Source organism: Empidonax traillii, unplaced genomic scaffold (assembly GCF_003031625.1).
Source record: "Empidonax traillii isolate 1590-97213 ecotype Southwest subspecies unplaced genomic scaffold, ASM303162v1 scaffold19:size3308961, whole genome shotgun sequence".
Lineage (NCBI taxonomy): Eukaryota > Metazoa > Chordata > Aves > Passeriformes > Tyrannidae > Empidonax > Empidonax traillii.
Window position 1 is genome coordinate 111,239 of NW_020955212.1, and position 19,093 is coordinate 130,331.

Here is a 19,093-nt window from a genome sequence, read left to right on the forward strand (position 1 = left end):
TCTGGCTGGGAACATCCATCCCGGCTTGGCAAATCACTTAATCTTGCTGTGTGCCTTGGTTCCACGTCTTTAAAATGGAAGCAAATAGCATTTTGCTACTTCCTGGGGACTTTGGTAGGGTGAGCACTGTTGTAGGTTGTCACGGTGCTTAGAAATTGGGAGTTAACACTTTTATCATTTTTAGGTTCATTCTTCCCCCTGATACAGAGCGGCAGCATAAGCTACTGATGGATCCCATTAGAAAACACATCTGCAACCTCCCTGTTCTGTTCTTAATCTCAAGGAGAGAGTAAAAAGATGCAGTGATCATTGTGATAGTAGAGATGACAACTTCAGAGAGGAAATATCCATTAAACTGTGAACTTGGGAGATGCATTTCTGAACACACTATGTGTTTATGTCTTAAAAGGACAAGAAATAAACATGGGACAAGGGATGTTTATGTAGGCTGCTGGTAGTTTTCTGGATCATATTTTTGGGTATGAACAGCAAAATTCTGCTCAGTTAACCACTCAGAGGTGCACACAGCCTCTGTAACGATCTGGCTAGCTGGCCACATGCCTCAGGTGCAACGCACACACACACACAGAGCACAGTGGGGGAGAAGAGGGAGGGTAAAGAGAAGCCATGAGAGATGTCAGCTGAACGCTCATGTGTCTTTAAAAAAAGACACTTCTACTGAAACTGAAAGGGCACCTTGTGTTCATAACCCTTCACTACCCTACCAGCCAGAATGTCAGAGGTACCATCGCTGTGCCAGGCTGCCCAGAAACCTGCTGCCTGACCCACCCACTTTAACTTTATCAGGAACTTTTGCGGGCTACAATATGAAATTTACTTCCTGTAAATGTGGCCCTCCCCCCTTATGTGGCCTCAACTCGCATGGAGCACTGAGAATCACAGAGTCAGAGAATCATTAAGGTTGGGAAAGACCTCCAGCATCATCGAGTTAACCCAGCACTGCAAGGTCCACCACTAAACCATGTCTTTAAATGCCACATCCACATGGCTTCTGAACACTTCCAGGGATAGTGATTCCACCACTTCTCTAGGCAGGCTTTACCACCCTTTGCACGAAGAAATTTTTCCCAGTATCCAACCTAAACTTCCCCTGGCACAATCTGAGGCCCGTTTCATCTTGTCCTGTCACTTGTTACCTGGGAGAAAAGACATGAAGCTGCTGAGCTCCATACCTCATAGATATTTGACAAAGCAGAGATGCCTCTTCCCAGACATCCCCCCCTCCCAGCATCTGCTCAACACCCGTGTAATGGAGGAAGGTTTTGAGTCCACGTTCCTGCAACCTTGTGTGGCTAAGTGGAGCTCGCCAGTGCTAAAACTCCATCTGCGGCTGGCACTTTCCTCTTATTGACACCTATTTGCTGGATTTCAGTGGCTCGCCGCAGGAACTCAGGCACAGGAGCTATGGAAGGGATGGAAGGGTTTGGGTGGGGGGGCAAAGAGTGCCTATGGCTACTTGTGCATGTCTTCATCCATCACCCCCCTAGGGCGAGGTGTTCCCTCCGGGTGAGAACAGCCCCATGGGCCCACGGGTGCTGCATCCCGGCTGGGAAGCCGCCGGTGCCAGCCGCGCGGGAGAGAGAACGACGCACGATTACGACTTTGGGCTGTTTCGGGAGTTTGGGTTTTGGTTTTTTTTTTTTTTTTGTCAGCCCCGGAGCTCCCCGGAACCTTCTGCCCGGGGCCGCACGGAAGGTTTTCAGCGGCGGACGCGGAAGGCGGCGGCGGCCCCGCTCCGGTGTCGGCATGGCGGGCTGGGGGAGGCTGGCGCGGCTCGGCGGGCGGCTCTGGGCGGCCGCGGCGGCGCCGAGGGCTCCCGGCCACAGGTAGCGGCAGGGCTGGCAGGGGAAGGGGCTCCTGCGGAGGCGAGGCGCGGGGCGGGGGCGGCGGGAAGACCGGGGGGGTGAGCGTGGCTGGGCTCCTATCGCAGCCCGGAGGAGAGGGGCTCCTCGGCGGCCCTTTGCCCTTGGTGGAGTCTTCGGAGAGGCCTCTTTGTGCAGCCTGCTGGCACTGCTTTGCGAGCGCAGGGGTGGTGGTGCCCCGGGTTTCTGCTGGGGCCCCCCAGCCTTAGAAATACCCCCAACACGTGTGGTAGTTCTGCCAGGACAGGCGTGTTTGCATCCAGAGCATCTCTGCTGCACAGTGAGCGACCTGACCTGCTGTGTTTTGGGTCGCCCTGGCCTGGCCACGTGCGGTCACTGCTTGTGTTGCTAAACACTCCCCTCCTCGCTGTCCGGGCAGAGAGCTGGGGGGCATTCCAGCTTTTCTGAGGCCTCACAGAAATTATGACAGGACACTGAGCTGTTTAGCGGTGAGTGTAGAACCAACTCTGAGGTTAGGCCGTGTTGCCTAGGTCTTTGTCTTTTTGGGCCTTGAGGGCCTCTAAGGACAGAGGCTACACAGTGTGTCTGAGCCCCTGTACCAGCGTTTGATTGTCTTCAGGCAAAACGTTTTTTCCGTATGTCAAATCAGAATCTTCCTTTTCAGTTTATACCCCTTCTCTCATTCTTCTGCATGCACCTCAGTAAATATCACCTGATTCTGTCTTGTCAGTAACTTGCTCACAGGAACTGGAAAGCTGCTGTCAGGTCTGCCCTAGGCCACCTCTTCTCCAGACTAAACCAAACCCACTTACCTCACTCCTTCTGGTAGGGCAGGTGCTCCAGCCCCTGGTATTTTTGCATACCACAGCTGGATTCACTCATTTTTGAACATGCCTTTGGTACTGGGGACCTGAAACTGGATTTACTATTGCAGATGTGGTCTATTTGGAGTGCTGAGGAAAGGACAAGTGCTTGCCTTGATCTCCTGGTTGTGCTTCTGTTCATAAAGTCCAGGCTGTTGTTAGTCTTCATAGCTAGCCTGCTAGCTCCTTGTTTATGTTTTTGTCCCCAGGACCTCCCAGGTCCTTGACCCGACTGGGGAGCAGCTCTGCTGAAGTCACAGCCTGTACTCTCACAAAAGGTTATTCCATCCCAGTTGTGGATGGGACTGTGCATTTCTCCTTTATGAATTTCGTTGGGTTACTTTTTGGCTTGTCCCTCCCACTGGCAGAGGAACACCCTTGAGCATCATCCACTGCTCCCTTCAAACTTGAGAAGGGTACACTCATCCCCTCTTACAGGTAAGAGGGGATAAAGATATTAAACAGGACAAATCCCTGAATAGACACTTGAGGAACTCTGTTTGTAACTGGCCTTCTAATAGAGTCCAAACCACTAGCCATGGCTCTTTCAGTCAGCTGATCCAGCCAGATGTTTGCCCATCTGATAGTCCACCCATCCATGCCATAACATCCCACCTTGGATAGAAAGATGCCATAGGAGATGGTGTTAGAAAGCCTTGCTAAAGTGAAAGATACCCACTGCTATCACTGCTATTGATGAATCTAACTTTTTTTTATCATAAGGGGTGCTTGGTTTTTTGTTATTGCTTGCTGCAGTTTGTGGCACTTTAGAATACTTCAAAAGTTAGATGAGAACATGACAAATAATTGGGTGGTTTTGGTCACTAGTGGCCGGTTTGAGTGATGGTGGTTGATTACCTCATTAGTGTGATTTTGGTCTTTATGACCGTATGCTTTGTCATGCAGTGATTTGTATTATCCATTGCATTGCAAACGTACGTGTCACAAGACATTATTTGAACTGATAAGACACTTAAAACTTCTTTCCCGCCACTGGAAAGGGGACAGCTGGGCTTGCTAGTCAGGCACACTAATAGTGCAACGTGGTGGCACGAGCATCTTTCTGAAGAGAATGTGGAGTTCCTGAAGAAGCTAACTACAGAGGAATACAAAGCTCAAACAGCCAGCAAGCTCTGCCCTCTGAAAGATGAGCCATGGCCACTGAATGAGTGGACACCAGGTGAGAAAGTATCTCTTTTGAAAGACCAAACTCGTGCTGTTGTTGTGTTGTTACGTTCAGTAACATCAGGATTGTACCTTATAAAGTATTCTCTGTTTTGCTTTTACGTCAATCATTCAATACATTTAGTAAATAAGTAAATGTAATACATCAGTTCTCTAATGAGCATTCAAAATACTATGCAGTGTTAAGAACCCTTTAAGAAGAACTCTTAGTTTTCAGTCCAGATCAGCACTTGGCCTATCTGACTGCTGTACAATGACAAGATAAGGAAGTAAAAGTTAGTCAAAAAAGACTCCTTAGAATATAAAGCAGATGAACTTGAAAAAGTTCTTGTAAATACTGCTGGACTCTGAAGAAAAATGCACCCCACTTCTGTGATTACAAAGTTTTATGGTCTAGAACACAGTGTTAAGTTTTTTTTGAGCCTCCAAAAGGGTCACATCATTTGGGTGGCAGACTTGGCAGGTTGTCTTTGCTGTACAGGTTTGCAAAGACTGGGTGGGAGGAAAGTCTTAGAGTAAACTTTTCAATAGTTAGTTTGACTCTAATACATGGGTGTTTGTATTTTTGAAATTAAAGAGAGTCTGAAGCATTGCTTGTTTTAATGGGGAAGTGGTTGCATGTTTTATCAAACACAACTGGAACAGATAGAACTTCACTGCTAGTGGTATTGAAAACAATTAACAGGTTATTCCCAGCCTACTCACAGGGAGTCAGTGAAGTTTTCTCTCCTTCACCTCCTTAGGAAAGATCAGAGTTAACGAATGGGATTTTGAAAGTTATGAAATTAACTCTTTCAAAGATTAAGTAAGGAGTTGCATTCCTGTTCTGTTTTGATCTACAGATTCCGTCAGAGTTGGTGTTGTTGCAGTAAAACTGGGAATGATGCCAATATGGACCAAGTCAGGAAAAAAACATGCTGTCACACTACTTAAGGTGAAATAAATCATAATGAATTTCATCTCCTGTCCTGTATTCAGATCATTAGCCAGACATTTCAGTCAAAAGTGAAAGTTATTACTTGTACAGAGTAGGAAATCCTGGAAGAAATGAAAGGCTTCTTTTGATCGTGGGTAGTACACTCTGTTTATATCCCGAACTTTCTCGGAGCAGTCTGCCTTCTGCCTCAGCTACTCAGGTGCTGCAGAGCTGTGAGCAGTGTTACTTAGGTGAGGCAGTATAAAGCTGTGGTTAAGTACCCCACTTAACTTCTTTAAATTTTGCTATCTGCAGGTACTTTGGGATTAGTTTCACCTTGGCTTCTGAGCCTTTGTAGCCCTGAAGCTGCTTCTTCATATTCTCTGGCAGCTACTATTGCGATGAAGCCTTTTGCTCACGTGTTGCTGCCTTGTGATGAACCAGTGCCGTGAAGGACATCATGTTTGCAGGGCAAAAGAGCAGGAGTCTAAACTGTGGGCTCTCACTGTATGCTTTGCAAGCTCACAGAAGGGATTTTGCAGATATTGCATGCAAAAGACGACTATTAAAGATTATTTGATTTCTAGAACATTTATGAAAATAGTTAGCTTTCTACTAATATTTTTTTCCTAAAATCAGTATTTGTTGTTTGGAAAAAGAATGTCTACAGTAAAAATGTAACAAACACTACAGTTTACTACTTATAAACTGTATCTCCTGTTATGAAAACAGAGACTCATGTAATTTCAGTTGTTTTGATAACCTCTTACTATGGTCTTAAAGCACACACATCTGCTTATACTCAAACGAACACTTTTCCTTTTCTTAAGGTGCAAGATTGTCATGTTTTAAAATATGTTTCAAAGGAAGAGTCGGGTGGAAAAACAGCTCAGCTGCTTGTTGGAGGCAAAAACGTATCACCTTTTTCTGTAAGTGAACCACTTTGGGAGTTACTTTTAGAATTGTTTGTTGCCCTTGCAATATGAAAGTAGCATAGCTGGACTTCTCTGAAAGACTGACAGACACCTGTGCTTTGGAACAGATCTTTTGTCACATTCACCTTGTTTATTTCCTAATGCTGATGTAAATTCTTGGTTAAGAGAATAGCAAGAACTTACTTATAGTAAGTTTAAGACTTTAAATTTTCAAGAAGATAGCTTATGGTTATAGTTCATCAACAGCTGCATCAAAACCACTCACTCATTTTAGACACCCCAGTTGCCTGGTGTGGAATTCCCAGATATCTTCAATGGTTAAGGCTGTCTAGCAGAGCTGTCATTTCTGAGGAATTATAGATCAAGGTAGGAACAAAGCTTTCTGTCAAAGGATTGCAATTTCTGTGATCCATTATTTCTGTAAAATACCATTTTTCACTTCTTGCAGTGTCTTGACACTCATTTGTCTGATTTAGTCAAGTAAAAAAAATCCAGGGCTCGTGACCACTAAGCAGATTATCTCAGCTGATTGTGGCTTTTTGAGGACAAAAGATTTCACCTTTTTAAAGTGACAGTTGTCCCAGAGCCTCAAAATTAATCTGTGTACTTGTTTCTGCTTTACCAGAGGTGAGGGAAGAAGGAGTTTTTTCATTTGCTAAACCTTACAGTATATTCTCCTGACTTTGAGCAGGCTGATACTTTAAGGTACCTTTCTGGTATTCAGTGGCTTTATGCCATGTTTCACCATGGTAGTTTCAGGTGTCTGCCCTGTCACTTTAGTCCATTTCCACTTTCCAGGTGTAACATTTTTCCTGGAAAAATGACAGCTCTGTTTTTATTTTCCTGTTCCTTTGGTCTAAGACGTGCAAGAACCATGTGAATAAAAATTTTCAAGTTGTATTTTGCTCGTTAGACTCCTTACAGTTGATCTTCTCATGCAGATGATGTTACCAGTAATTCAGTATGTTGTCAGAGTAATAACGTGTGGGAAGTAAGGAGGTATAAAGAAAATTTCTGTTTAAATAGCTCCTGTGAACTAAGAACATTTCTTCAAAGATGAACTACCTGAAAGGTCAACTCAACGGCTTTTTAGTAGTCTGAGTTGTGTTAATGACTCTCTCTGGGCATAACTTTTTCCAAATTAGCTTCTATTAATTTGGTTGAACTTAGGTTAATTTTAATAAAAAATAAATTAAATATCCTTAGACCAATCTGTGGTGAGGACCTGACCTGAGACTGAACTGTGTATTATGATTATACGGAGCTCTGTATTACTGTTGTTGTTATCATCATTGTCATAGTATAAACTAGATAATTCCTAAGGAAGAATTTGGCATGCTGATTCTGAGCAATTTTACTTGTTAAGGTACTAACAAATGATGTACTTCTGTGGTTTAGCTGCAGGTTTGAATTATTGCTCTGCTATGTTTATCAGCCTTTTTATGTGTTTCTTTTCTCTTTGAAGTGTCTAAAGTGAGAATTAAAAGAAGGGTAAATGATACTGTATTGTATTAGCATAAGCAATTTATCTTCTGATAGGAAGATAGGAACATCTGTCTTCCTCAGATTCCTCACAGCTACTGATTTTTAATGAGTTCAAACAAAAGATTCCCTCAGTAATTTTACTGAAGAAGAGTTCTCCATATTTCTTTTGAGTGTCAAATTGCTTAAAAGCTGATAAGGAATATTGCATTTTTAGCAAGATTTTTTGTTTCCTTTTTAGCTTGATGTATGTCACTCTGTTACAAGTGAAGAGATTTTTCATGATTTTTTAATGCAAACTGTTCTCAAAAGTACATTCTCTCAAAAGTACAATTCTAACATTTTTTTGGTCAAAAATATTTTATATGCTTCCCATAAGTGAGGGCATATCGATCATTTTCCCATCATACTGGAAGATGTCGTTGGTGTTTTATTTAAAAGTTTAGAACATCTGAGAATTCACTCAATATTGCTTTTTTAGGAAGGCTTTGTAAAGACTACAGTGTTTAGATTGTAAAAATACATCTCTGTGACTCGACTGTTGTGGCAGTAGAGCAGTGCAAGGCTACAGCCCTGAGAAGGACTTGAGTTATCAGCGAATTTTACCCTTTGGCTTCACTGTGCATTTCTTCAGCTGTGGTAGCTCTTTCCAGGCACCCATGTTGAGCACAGAGCTCCCTTTGCTGTAGCTTAAGGCAGCAGTTTTACATAACAGTGAAAGTAAAGGATTGATATACAGGCACTTCGTAGAAAGGCCATATCTTTACTTTTAATTCTCACATATGGTCCTGCAGATTAATACAGTTGTCCTCCATTGATACCTCAAATATTCGTGGTCTTAGGGGAGATTTTGTTTGTAGCTGATTTTTTTTCGAAAGGTATTTGAAGCGTTTCGTACTGTGAACTCAAGTTAACAAATCACTTGGAAAAAACTTTTCACTCTGAAAGACTTTGTATCCACACTTTCTCCTCAAACAAATACAGATTTTTAACACTTAAAATTGCTGGATTTTTTTCCTAAGAAATCCTCATCATCTTGCTTCGTCACTCTTCATAAAACTTACTTTCTTGTTCTAACACTTCTTATCAAATTTTTGAAAAAGAAAGGGCATCATGCAAATTCAAAGTTCAAATAAACTATATTGCCCTTTTTAAGTTATCCACGTTATTTTGTCTTAAAACACAGAAAATAATTTTGGGAGAGAGAACTGCACAGAAGTTTTGAGAAGTGAACCTCAGAGATGTGACTATCCTAGTGTGACAGTATTGTTAGATGCTTAAATTGCTTTCCAGGAGAAGTCATTTGAAGAAAAATTAAGTGGCATTCCTTTTTTCCAATGGCTACAGTTTTCCTGCATTACTGTTTCTGTTGCTTGGTTTCATCTTGTGGTCAGCAGTTCTGTGAGTTGTCTTGTTTGAAACAGCTGAGAATAATTTTAAGGGCTTTTAAATTTGTCAGACTCCTCTGAAAAGAAGATCCTGCTTTAGTAAGTCAGCAGTGATTTGACCCTGAGTGTACTTGGTATATCTTAAAAATACATGAATTATAAAATTGTTGTTCTTAATTTTTCTTTTTTTGTCTAGAGACTCAAAATTCTGTTCTGTGGAAAAGTTAAACCATTTGAGAAGTTTCTGCAAGATGAGACTTTGTTTCTATTGTTTTCTTAGTGAAATCAAATAAATTGTATTTATGGTGGTGTGGAACTAAGTCATCAGTAGCTTTGAAAAAGAGAACATGTTTTTAAAATATTACAAACCTCTTTGTAAACCATGAAAAAAACAGCAGTATCTTTTATTTCTATTCTAAATGATTCTCGTCTTAGAAATCTTCATACTTATCTTGTTTATATGATGTAGCTGTTGGGTAACTAGTTGGCAGAAAATAAAATGCAGAGACGGGAGTTTTAAATAAATTTTATATAGAGATAAAATGCTAGTCTCAAGATAAAATTTTAGTGTGATATATCTGTTCCTCTGAGTGGTGTTGACAGTCTGTAATCGTTTTCTGTGCTAGGTTGATCCTTGGGTATTTTAAGATCACTTCTTTTTTACGGCTGCTTTTTGTTACAGAAACCAGAATCTGCACATCAGATTTTTAAAGAAGCTGGAGTACCACGAAAGCAGAAAGTTACAACATTTAAAGTAACAGATGATGCCATAATTAAGCCAGGTAATTTTTTGAGCTGCTGATTATTACATGCATAATCATTTAACATCTGCCACTTGTAGACCTAAACAAAGTTATGACATGTATTTAATTTTTGTTTCATATGGAAGTTGCTGAATTATTCTTTGTCATTAAGTAGAGGCATACATTTTTTTTCCTAGACAAAATTAGAAATTTATTTTTTTAGTTGATGAGAAGTAGGATTTTTCCTTTTTCTGGAGTACTGTGTTTCGATTGATTAGGAAGTAAGTCTAATCCAAACTTACTAATACGAATGTTGAATTAAGAAGTAAGTCTGTAACCTTGATTCACTGGCTGGGAATAAATAGGAATACAGTTATGGGAAGTTCTCTGTTTATCCTTATGAGAGGGACACAGAATTTTGTGGTAATGTTTCTCAGGAGCCTAAAATAGCAGTTTGAGGTTTTCTTCTTCTTGCTGCATTCAGAAATAGGACTGATGGCTGTCATTTAGGGTGTTTTGTTTAACAGCCTGCAAATTAAAGCACACTAAAATGTGTTTGTAACAAATATTCTCACTAAAAATCAGTATTAGGAGTTTGGAGATCTAACAAAAAGTTTTTAAGTTTCTAAGGTTTTATTAGGTAGTGCATTTAAGTTGCTTTCACTTTTGACGATTATAGGTATTTTCTGAAGAATTATATAGGGTTGGAAATTCTAATATATTATGTATTTCCTTGCCATTAGTGAAGCTTTTTGTAAGACCATTTTAAGACACTGTGGTAACTGATAAAATTCAAATCTGACACAAAGAGGAAGTTTGGACTGCTAAATGGAAGGAAAAGCTTGAGATAAAGCAGAATTGCAGGTTTTCAATAAACTGGTCTTGCAGTGCATGTATTTTGTACATAACATCCTCTATGTGCATGATTTTGTGTCAGTTCATAGGCATCTTATTCCAGGCGTATTTGGATTATATAAACATAACCTGACATAATATGAGGATTTTTATGCTTGAGATTTGTAAGAGGTTTACATCATTTCAGTTTGCATTCACACAGATTTGAAAAAGCAGGAGAAAGGGTGTGGACATGGAGCAATTAGAATTTCACTTTTTTAATGCATGTAAAACAGACTGGAAACTGTGAAATATGCAGCGATATAGCTCTATATAGGTGTATAATGAACTGCAAAGTTCAAATATTAAAGTTATTAGTTCTGGTTTGTTGTGGGTTTTTTTTAAGCTGCTAATAAAAGAATATTGCACTTGGATAAAAAAAATCACTTAAGACAAAATAAATCTAAAAGTAATATTTTGCTACTGCAGGTATTTAAGGAATTAGTGTAATTACAGTGAGGTGAGTGGTATCACCGACTACAGTAGCACTACTTCTGCTAAAGGTTAGTGTAGAGGTAATCCCTCAGTGGATGGGGCTGTACTTCTGCCACAGTCTTTAGTTTGGAAACACTGCGTCTTAATAAAGAGGAAGCATTGCAAAACTGTCTTTTTATTTTTATTTTTAATTATTCTTTACCACATTTTTTATAGTAAGTGGGTTTTCTTTGTTGGTTTTTGTTTTTTTAAAAACCCTCCGCCTTGTAAAGTTCTAGTAGTTCTAAGTATAGCATGTTCTGTTTTCTTGCTAAGCGTGTTTATTATGAATCTTAACTAATTAGGCATTTTGGGCGTTGTCTCTTTGGGTGTATGAAGTACAATGTATCTCAGTAAAGCCCTGGCCTGGCCTTCCTATTCATCTGAAATTGGGCTAGGACCTGAGAAATGTGCTTAAGGAATAAATACAAAGCATCTCTCTCAGTCAGTGAGGTTCATAAAGAAGAATAAATAATACGTGAATAAGTTTGCTTTCCTTTGCTGTGACTGTAATCTACCCTCTATGATAATGGCTGGGTAGCGATTTAAGGATTTCAGCACTTAGCTGAACATGATCTCTCCTCTTCTTTTGAAGGTACTCCGTTGTATGCTGCTCACTTCCGCCCAGGGCAGTTCGTGGATGTTACTGCGAAATCGTAGGTTCCTGATGATTTAACGTGTGTGGTTCATCTGTCAAATGGACTGGTTCTTTTTTTTCCTCCCCTCTACTTTGTCTTGAACCCATGGATCACAAAGGCTAAAATACAATTGCAAGGGTAGTGACAGGAAATGCATGTCCATTCACTCATTGGGTCAACAATACAAAATTATCTTTTGCTTTTGATTATGAAAAAAAATTAATAATTAATACAATTAGGTCAGTGGTTCTGCCTGTGTTGTCTGTCACATGTACATGGAAGGGCTAGACAAACAGCTTGAGAAAATGTTGTTCAAGCCTAGCATGGGCAAAGCGATCTATAATGCAGCACCTGTGGTGTGTAGAAAAAGGGAATGAATGCTGAAAGGCATCAGTTCTCAGAAAGGCTGCTTATTTTTGATTTGGTGAAGAGACGTGAAGGGGGTTGTATCGTGTGGACTGAAAGAAAGGCAAAAAGATAGTGAATACATTTAGTGGGACAACAGAGCTGTCAAATTCCATTTTTTTCCGTTTTCTCTCATATTCCAGCTCAGCTAATGATTGCCAGCAGCAGCTAATGATCTTTTCCTTTAATGTGGGAGGAATGGTTTCCTCTCAGACCACTCTGAATGCCAAATTAGAGCTCAAGTGGTAGAGGGTGTCAAAAGAAAAATTGGCATCTTCTAGCAAAGACTAGTCATGGCTCTTGTGGTAAATCTGTGATTTCCACTGACCGAGAGAACTGAGAACTCCTCTCTGTGTAGTTCAGTGAACTGTTATTTTTGTTGTGTTGGGATACAAAGATAATATTTTCCATTAGATTGTGTGTGTGTGTGTGTGTAATGGAGGTAATACCCAACTGTAATAGTCTCACATATGACCTATAAATGTATGATATCATTCACAGGGTCTTGTATATATGGGGAAACCAAACGCCTGACTGCATTTATGAGGGTCCTCTATTGAGAAAAGGAGGTCAAAGAGTTGACTGAAATTAGTATTTTTTTATGTCAGACTTCTTTATGCAATACTTAGACCTGGCATATTATTCATCTGCTTCTAAATTGCATTCAGTGAACAGCCTGTAAGAGACAATAGCCTGTTTGCAAAACAAAACACAGGATCATTAGGAATACAGTTATTTAATGAAGATTAAGTGTCACTGTTTGTTAACTCAGAAAAGCTGTGTTTTTCTAAAAGTATTCCAAGAGCTAGGAAAGGGATTTTTTTTTGCCATGTAGAAGACACTGGTAAGCAGCCATTAGGGGATTTGTATCTTGGTATTTGAAAATACTAGCAAGCCAAAGTAGACTGAGTTCTTGGCCACGTTCAGTGAACCCATCTTAGATTGTAATTCAGTATTTCTAATCTGTTTTCTCCAAACATTTGTATGATCCCATTTCAGAAATTAGCTGTTTGTTTGTACTGAAGATTTGGTAGCACATTACTTGTAATCCTTCTGTACAGATGAAGAAAAAATTTTACTACTAAAGAGAAAGATCAGTTGGGTTTTCTGTCAATATGATTGTCTAATCATTCCAGTCTTTCTGTATCAAAATTTTTTTAACCTTTTTCTGCAGCTTACTCACATTCTGATTTCTATTTCTAAAGTTTCTTTCTTCTTGATTTCCACTTTTCTGGAATGCTTCATTTATCATAATCCCTTAACTTTTGGGCAAGAATTAAGCTATTTTACTACCTTTCAGGGTTTTTTGGGTCTTTATTGCATGGAATTTCATCCAGTGTTGCTTAGCCTCATACTTCTGTGAGGTTCAGTGTTTCATTACTTTTCAGAATACTGTATTCATGATTCATAGTTAGTGTACCTGGAAGTACAGATTCCACAATATCACAAAAACATCCAAGAAATGCTTCAGTGAAGGGAATCCTTGGGAATGGTTATAGCATTGACCTTTAGCATTTTGGCTGATCTGTCAGGTAACACACTTCATGTTAGATTTGTGTTCTGAACCCACCTCAGTAAAGCCAGCTGCTCCCTGCTGAACAAAGAGAGAACCTTGGGAGGTTTGGTCCAGAGGCTGAAGTGAGCTTTTGGCCATTACTCTGTAAAGCCCCATTTTTAGCAGTGCTGTAGGCACTTGAAAGATCCTAAGCTATAGGGGCGTTTTGGAAAGGTGCTGAAAGAAAACAACGCTGAGTTACAGTAGGGAGCATAGTTTGACTTCCTTTCCTTCCTCCCACTTCTGTCTTATGGATTATAGAATGGTTTAGGTTGAAAGGAACCTTAAGGATCATCTAGTTCCAACTCCCCTGCCATGGGCAAGAACACTTCTGCTAGACCAGCTTACTCAAAGCCCCATCCAGCCTAGGGAAGGGACCTGCCTCTTCTTGATTCAAACCATTGTGGATTTAAAAGAGAATAATTCCTAAAAACTTGCTATCACCGGTAGCAAAGTTTTTAGGAATATTTTTACATGAATATGCAATTCACGTTTTTAAGATTGACAGTAATTCCGTTTTAATGGAGGAAACACTGAAGTGTGTGCAATATTTGAAATTCTGTACATGAAAATAGCGGTGCTGTTGGTAAGAGCATGATTAATTCTAATTATTCCTTTAACAAAGAAAGAAAAAATAATGTCACCTTAATGAGGAGATAATATAGGGGAATATAAAGGATATTTTAGTTTTTTGCCAACTCTTAATTATCCAGATGAGCAAGATATCTTTCTGTATGCTTCCTTCTGCCAAAATAAATCCAAAATATGGTCCTTAAAAATTAGCAAGTTTTTCTTAGTTGTCATAGCCTGAACGAAGGACTTGTACTACATTTCAGAAGTCTTGGTTATCATCTCCATTTGGGTACAAAAGTGTAGGGTATTCTTTTTCGATTGTCTTCTTTTAATCTTCCCTACAAATGTTTTTGTCAAAGTCTTTTATATTCGTTTATACCTCTGTAAAGAGAAACACTTTGACAGAAACAAGAAGGTTCAGTTAAAGATGTATACAGTTTGTTTTTATTTGAAGTCTCATAATTTGTTCAGCACGATATGAGTAGCTTTTAGAGCACCGTCATTAGGCAGTGTGTCTGCATGCTGTCATCTTCCATAGTGCTGAAATATTTTCCTTAGTACTTATTTTCGTCTATTTAAAAACTCAATCCTTAAGTTTAGCCCTGATATGCTTTGAGCTAAAATGTGTAGCACCGTCCAGAAGCACTTCTCTCACAGGTTGCACTTCTGTGACCTGGAGTGCTGTGTCCAACTCTGTGATCTCCAGAACAGGAAGAGCATTGACCTCTCGGAGGAGTCCGGAGGAGGGTCACCAAGAAGATTAGAGGGATGGAGCACCTCTCCTACAAGGAAGGGCTAAGAGAATTGGGATTGTTAAGCCTGGAGAAGAGAAGGCTTTGGAGTGACCTAGTTGCAGCCTTCCAGCACCTGAAGGGAACCTAAAAGAAAGTTGGAGAGAAACTATTTACAAGGGCCTGGAGTGACAGAACAAGGGGAAATCACTTCAAACTGAGAGTAGGTTTAGATTAGATATTAGGAAGAGATTCGTTACTGAAGCATTGGAACAGATTGGCCACAGAAGTGGTGGATGCCCCATCCCTGGACGTGCTCAAGGCCAGGTTGGATGGGTCTTCCAACCCAGACCAATCTATGATGCTTCTATGATGACCTCCTTAAGTTAACACAGGGCATAGGCTGGTACCCAAAGGGAAGGTGGTGCTCTCTCCCAGAGTCCCCATTGACCTTCTGTCATTGGCACTGGTGTCCTGAACTGCATGAAGGAAAAGATCAGTGTGTTCTGATTCTTCACCTGTATTCTTCTCTGGGTTAGTTTTCAGAGGGACCAGCTTGCTGATCACCCCAGTGAGCTTCTGCACTAGTACTCGGGTGACCAGAACATGGTGACAGGGAGAGGTGGGACCATGCCTGCAGTGGTAGCTGAGTGCTCTGCAGAGATGGAGTTGCATCTTAACTGCTTTTCTGCCACTTCATGCCACTTCTGTGAACGTTTCAAGAAAACTTTGGAACATGACGAATTTTTTCACTCCAGAGAAAAAATCAACAGTAGTTTTATTTGAAATGTGCCAGAATTAAGTGGTGATTCTGGAGTGCTTATGGTTTATATATAAGCTTTACTAGCTTAACAGTGTAATCTGAGCCTGAAAGTGTGTACTGCATTTGTCCGAAATTGTTGGACTAAGTAGATGGAATCCTTCTTCCTCTACGGAATCTAAATAATGGTCTTTTAAATGAACTATGTTTGAAGAGTTAGCAGCAAACTTAATTAGAGTGCATTATTCCAGTAGCTTTCTAAATGAAAGTTGTCTCATTAGTTACTGGCATTTTGCTTGTATCAAACAATCAAAAATGAGGTTTTGTACAAAATTAGGCTGTTGACCTAAACACCTGCTTTCCTGCAGGTGAGAGTAGAATAACTGTGTGTAATAAACTCTAATTCTACACAAGGATTACTTTCATTTAACATTTGTGTGTCTTAGTTTTTCATCTCATCATTGCTACTTGTGATTCCTTTCTGGGACTCAGGTAAATACGTTTCATTCAGTGAAACCAAGTAAAATAAGCCATAAGGTAAAGTGTATTTGTAGGTTATTCAGTGATTTTTCAATCAGTTTTTCACAAACAAATAATGAAACTAATCTAAAACATTATTGAACTAGTATGATGAAAGAGCCTTGGTAGATAGTACAACGATGTACATTGTGAAGTACTCCTAATTTCAGAATTGTGATATCTTTCCCTGACTTCAGGCAGAATATTTCAGAGGTTGGAGATTTGTTTTCATATTCCAGATCAACAGATCCAAGAGAATTTTCAGGTTGACCAGAGTGCTCTTTTTTAGGCTGGTTACGCTTTCTATAAATTTCCTAAGGCTTTGGTACTATAAAGTCTGAGACTTTGTTCACAGAAAATATGTGTGTAATTGGAAGGACCAAGAAGCAGATGAACATAGTCTATCACATAAATCATTAAACACTAGCAACTGTATCTTGTGATGTAATCACTTCTTTCTGAAGATATCTTAAAACATTTGATGTATTAAACATTTTTTTTTTCAAAATAAATCTCTTGTAAGTATTAGGCATTTTATTTTTAAGTACAATTTACAGTATTCTAAATTGTTGATGTTTAAAAATGAGCAATCCGAATGAAATATTGAAGTGGTTTCATGACATCGTGCTTCTTGATTCAAGTTGACAGTACTGTTTACTTTTGAAATGGTGGCTTTCTAAGGTTGTGTGGTTTTCTCTCAATTGCAAGGCCATTTTTGCAGCTAAAGAATTAATCTTGCCCTCGATCTGCTTGCTCTGGTAACTGCACAGCTGTTGTTATGCAACCTGCTTGCAGTTGGCTTTGGAGGCTTTGGTAAGTTCATCTTCCAGCTAGAGATGCCAGAAGTAGTCTACTTGGAAAACATGGCCAGTAACAGATAGGTTAAAAGAAAAAAATAGCATTTTGGCAGAACAGGTATAAGTTTTCCTATAGCTTAGTTTCTGTATGTATTTCAAAGTTCTTGATCCCCTAGCTGTATGCAGACATAGAAAAAGACAAGTTTTAAACCTCTCTTAAAATGTATTTTTCAAACCTTTTTTTTTTACAGCTATTGCTGTTTACTAATGCAAGCTTTTAAGATGAGCTGATTCTGTGGGAAACTGGTGTTACAAAGCCTTGCATCCTTTAGATTTCTGTCTTGTGTTCCTGATTCCCAGTAACCAAGGTCTTCCCTCGTGGAGGTGCCTTCCTTTAGCTTCCTCTCATGGCCCTGACCCTCTTTGTATCCTCAGGTTCTACCACTGTCTGCTGACCTGGAAGGACTGTCTTGCTGGTGACAGTCACTTGTATGAGTGGCCAGCTGGCAAGCCAAAGGAACATAGCACTACTTAAATTGTATTTTAGCATTTTCTTAGTTGTAGGTAAGGAGCAAAAAAAAATTGAGGAGCTTCTAACCAATAACTCAATTCAAACAATGACACGTTTTTCTTTGCCAAATTTAACTGGGATTGATCCTTAGGTTCTAAGTAGCTCTTGTTTCCTTATGATTCTGTGGCTTTAGAGAGTCTTTGTGGCTGATTCTGACTGTAGTTTGAGGAGTTCAAGGCATCTAGGGCAGCAATTAGAGGAGAAATACTCAAGTGGTAAGAGGAAAGAATTTAGTTTTTAAGAACGTTGTTGTTTTCCATGTTTGTATATTTTCTCTAGTTTTTCATGGTAGTGCTGAGCAGGGGAGTCAGCAAAGTGCAGTGCTTCTGCAGAATGTGCTCTATGCATGCTCATACATGGGTTTATTTTTCTGTGTTTGGCTGGAAGGTTCTAATGCTTGAACTAATAGGACTGTGACGTTGCAAAGTGCATTAGCAGAGAAAGGATTTCTGTAAATTGGAGGAAAAGGATCATCTTGTAAATGAATTAAATAATCAGTGCAGCCATAAACCCTGTGGTCAGGTTTTTCCTTTTGGAAACAGACAATGCCAGTTTAAACACACTTTAATCAGCTTTTCCTTTGTGCAGTGATAAGGTGGGTTTCCCTGTTGAGTCTGTTCCTGCAATAAATAAAGAACTCCAAAGCCAGTAATACTATCATGTGCCTCAAAGATTAAGGGCAAGGACTCTGAAAATATGTTTTATTTGTTACTGTTTTATAGACCTTATTTGTTTAGATAAGTGTGGGTCAAGGGAGTTACGTGTTTTCACTGTACACAAAACTGTTTGCAAGAGATGAGTTTATTGTAGTATGGAAAATGTTTCTTCATTTATTTTTATCATAATCTAAGCAGTCATCTCTTTCCTCTTTTGATGCTTAGGGCCTGTCATTAAGTTCTGGTATATGCTACTATACGGTTGCTTTTTTTGGTTTGGGTTTTTTGGTTGGTTTTTTTGGGAGGGTGTTTGTTCTGGTGTCCACTTGATGAAAGCTTCATTACAGTAACATTTCTTGAGGATGATCACAGCAAGAAGCATTTTGTGTTAGTCCTTTTGCCTGTTTGACTCTCTCCTAGTGCTTCTTGTTCTTTAAACATTGTGCTAGAATATGTTTGTGGTGTAAAATACAGATTTTTGTTTTAACTGTATTCCCCTCTCTGCTGAGCTTTGCTAAAGGTAAAAAGATCATGAGCCTGACTGAAATTATTGATTATTGCTAGAATAACAGCCTTAAGTCTGGCTAACCCAAGTTTCTTTCTTAATTGTTTTTGCTTTCAGAATTGGTAAAGGATTTCAGGGTGTCATGAAAAGGTGGGGATTTAAAGGTCAGCCTGCGAGCCACGGCCAGACAAAAACTCACAGAAGACCTGGAGCGATATCTACTAATGTGAGGATTCTTATTTCCTGTTTAAAAATTTCCTGGTTTTAGAGCTGCATACTAAAAATGAACAGTTTCACAATAGCTAGCTGCTACATTTACTCTGTGGTAGCAGAGAATCCCAGCTGTTTCAAAGGAAGTTCAGAAACCTGTGTAATGAGCAATGCAGATAGCAGTGCTCTTATACCTCAGGTTATGAGTATTCTATAATGCTGGTGAGCACACATATTTCGACTGAGCAAATTGTCATATTTTGTAGCATAGCTGAGAGGAATAGTCTTAATGCTTCAAAGAGAGATCTAAGAAGCTTTTATCAGACCATTTATAGATTGGAAAGGATTTGCCTGTTATTTTATACTGCAGATATTGTACCGTCCTTTGGAACCCCTCTTGCTTTTATCACCTTGCATGGTTTGTGTAGCTGCTTAATGAACTGAATCCC

The 19,093-nt window shown here is 39.6% G+C and overlaps 1 protein-coding gene across 2 annotated transcripts in view; it reads left to right on the top strand.

Moving 5' to 3' along the window:
• Positions 1-1,767: 1,767 nt before the first annotated feature.
• Positions 1,768-19,093, top strand: part of MRPL3 (mitochondrial ribosomal protein L3) — a 28,697-nt gene continuing 11,371 nt past the window's right edge. The window contains exons 1-7 of one of the 2 annotated variants that reach the window (XM_027897052.1): positions 1,768-1,847; positions 3,709-3,887; positions 4,735-4,826; positions 5,639-5,737; positions 9,296-9,395; positions 11,320-11,380; positions 18,552-18,660. In XM_027897052.1, the coding sequence (XP_027752853.1) occupies positions 1,768-1,847; positions 3,709-3,887; positions 4,735-4,826; positions 5,639-5,737; positions 9,296-9,395; positions 11,320-11,380; positions 18,552-18,660 (720 nt within the window). Of the gene's footprint in view, positions 1,848-3,708; positions 3,888-4,734; positions 4,827-5,629; positions 5,738-9,295; positions 9,396-11,319; positions 11,381-18,551; positions 18,661-19,093 lie in introns of both variants that reach the window. The other variant, XM_027897061.1, reaches the window with a different exon arrangement.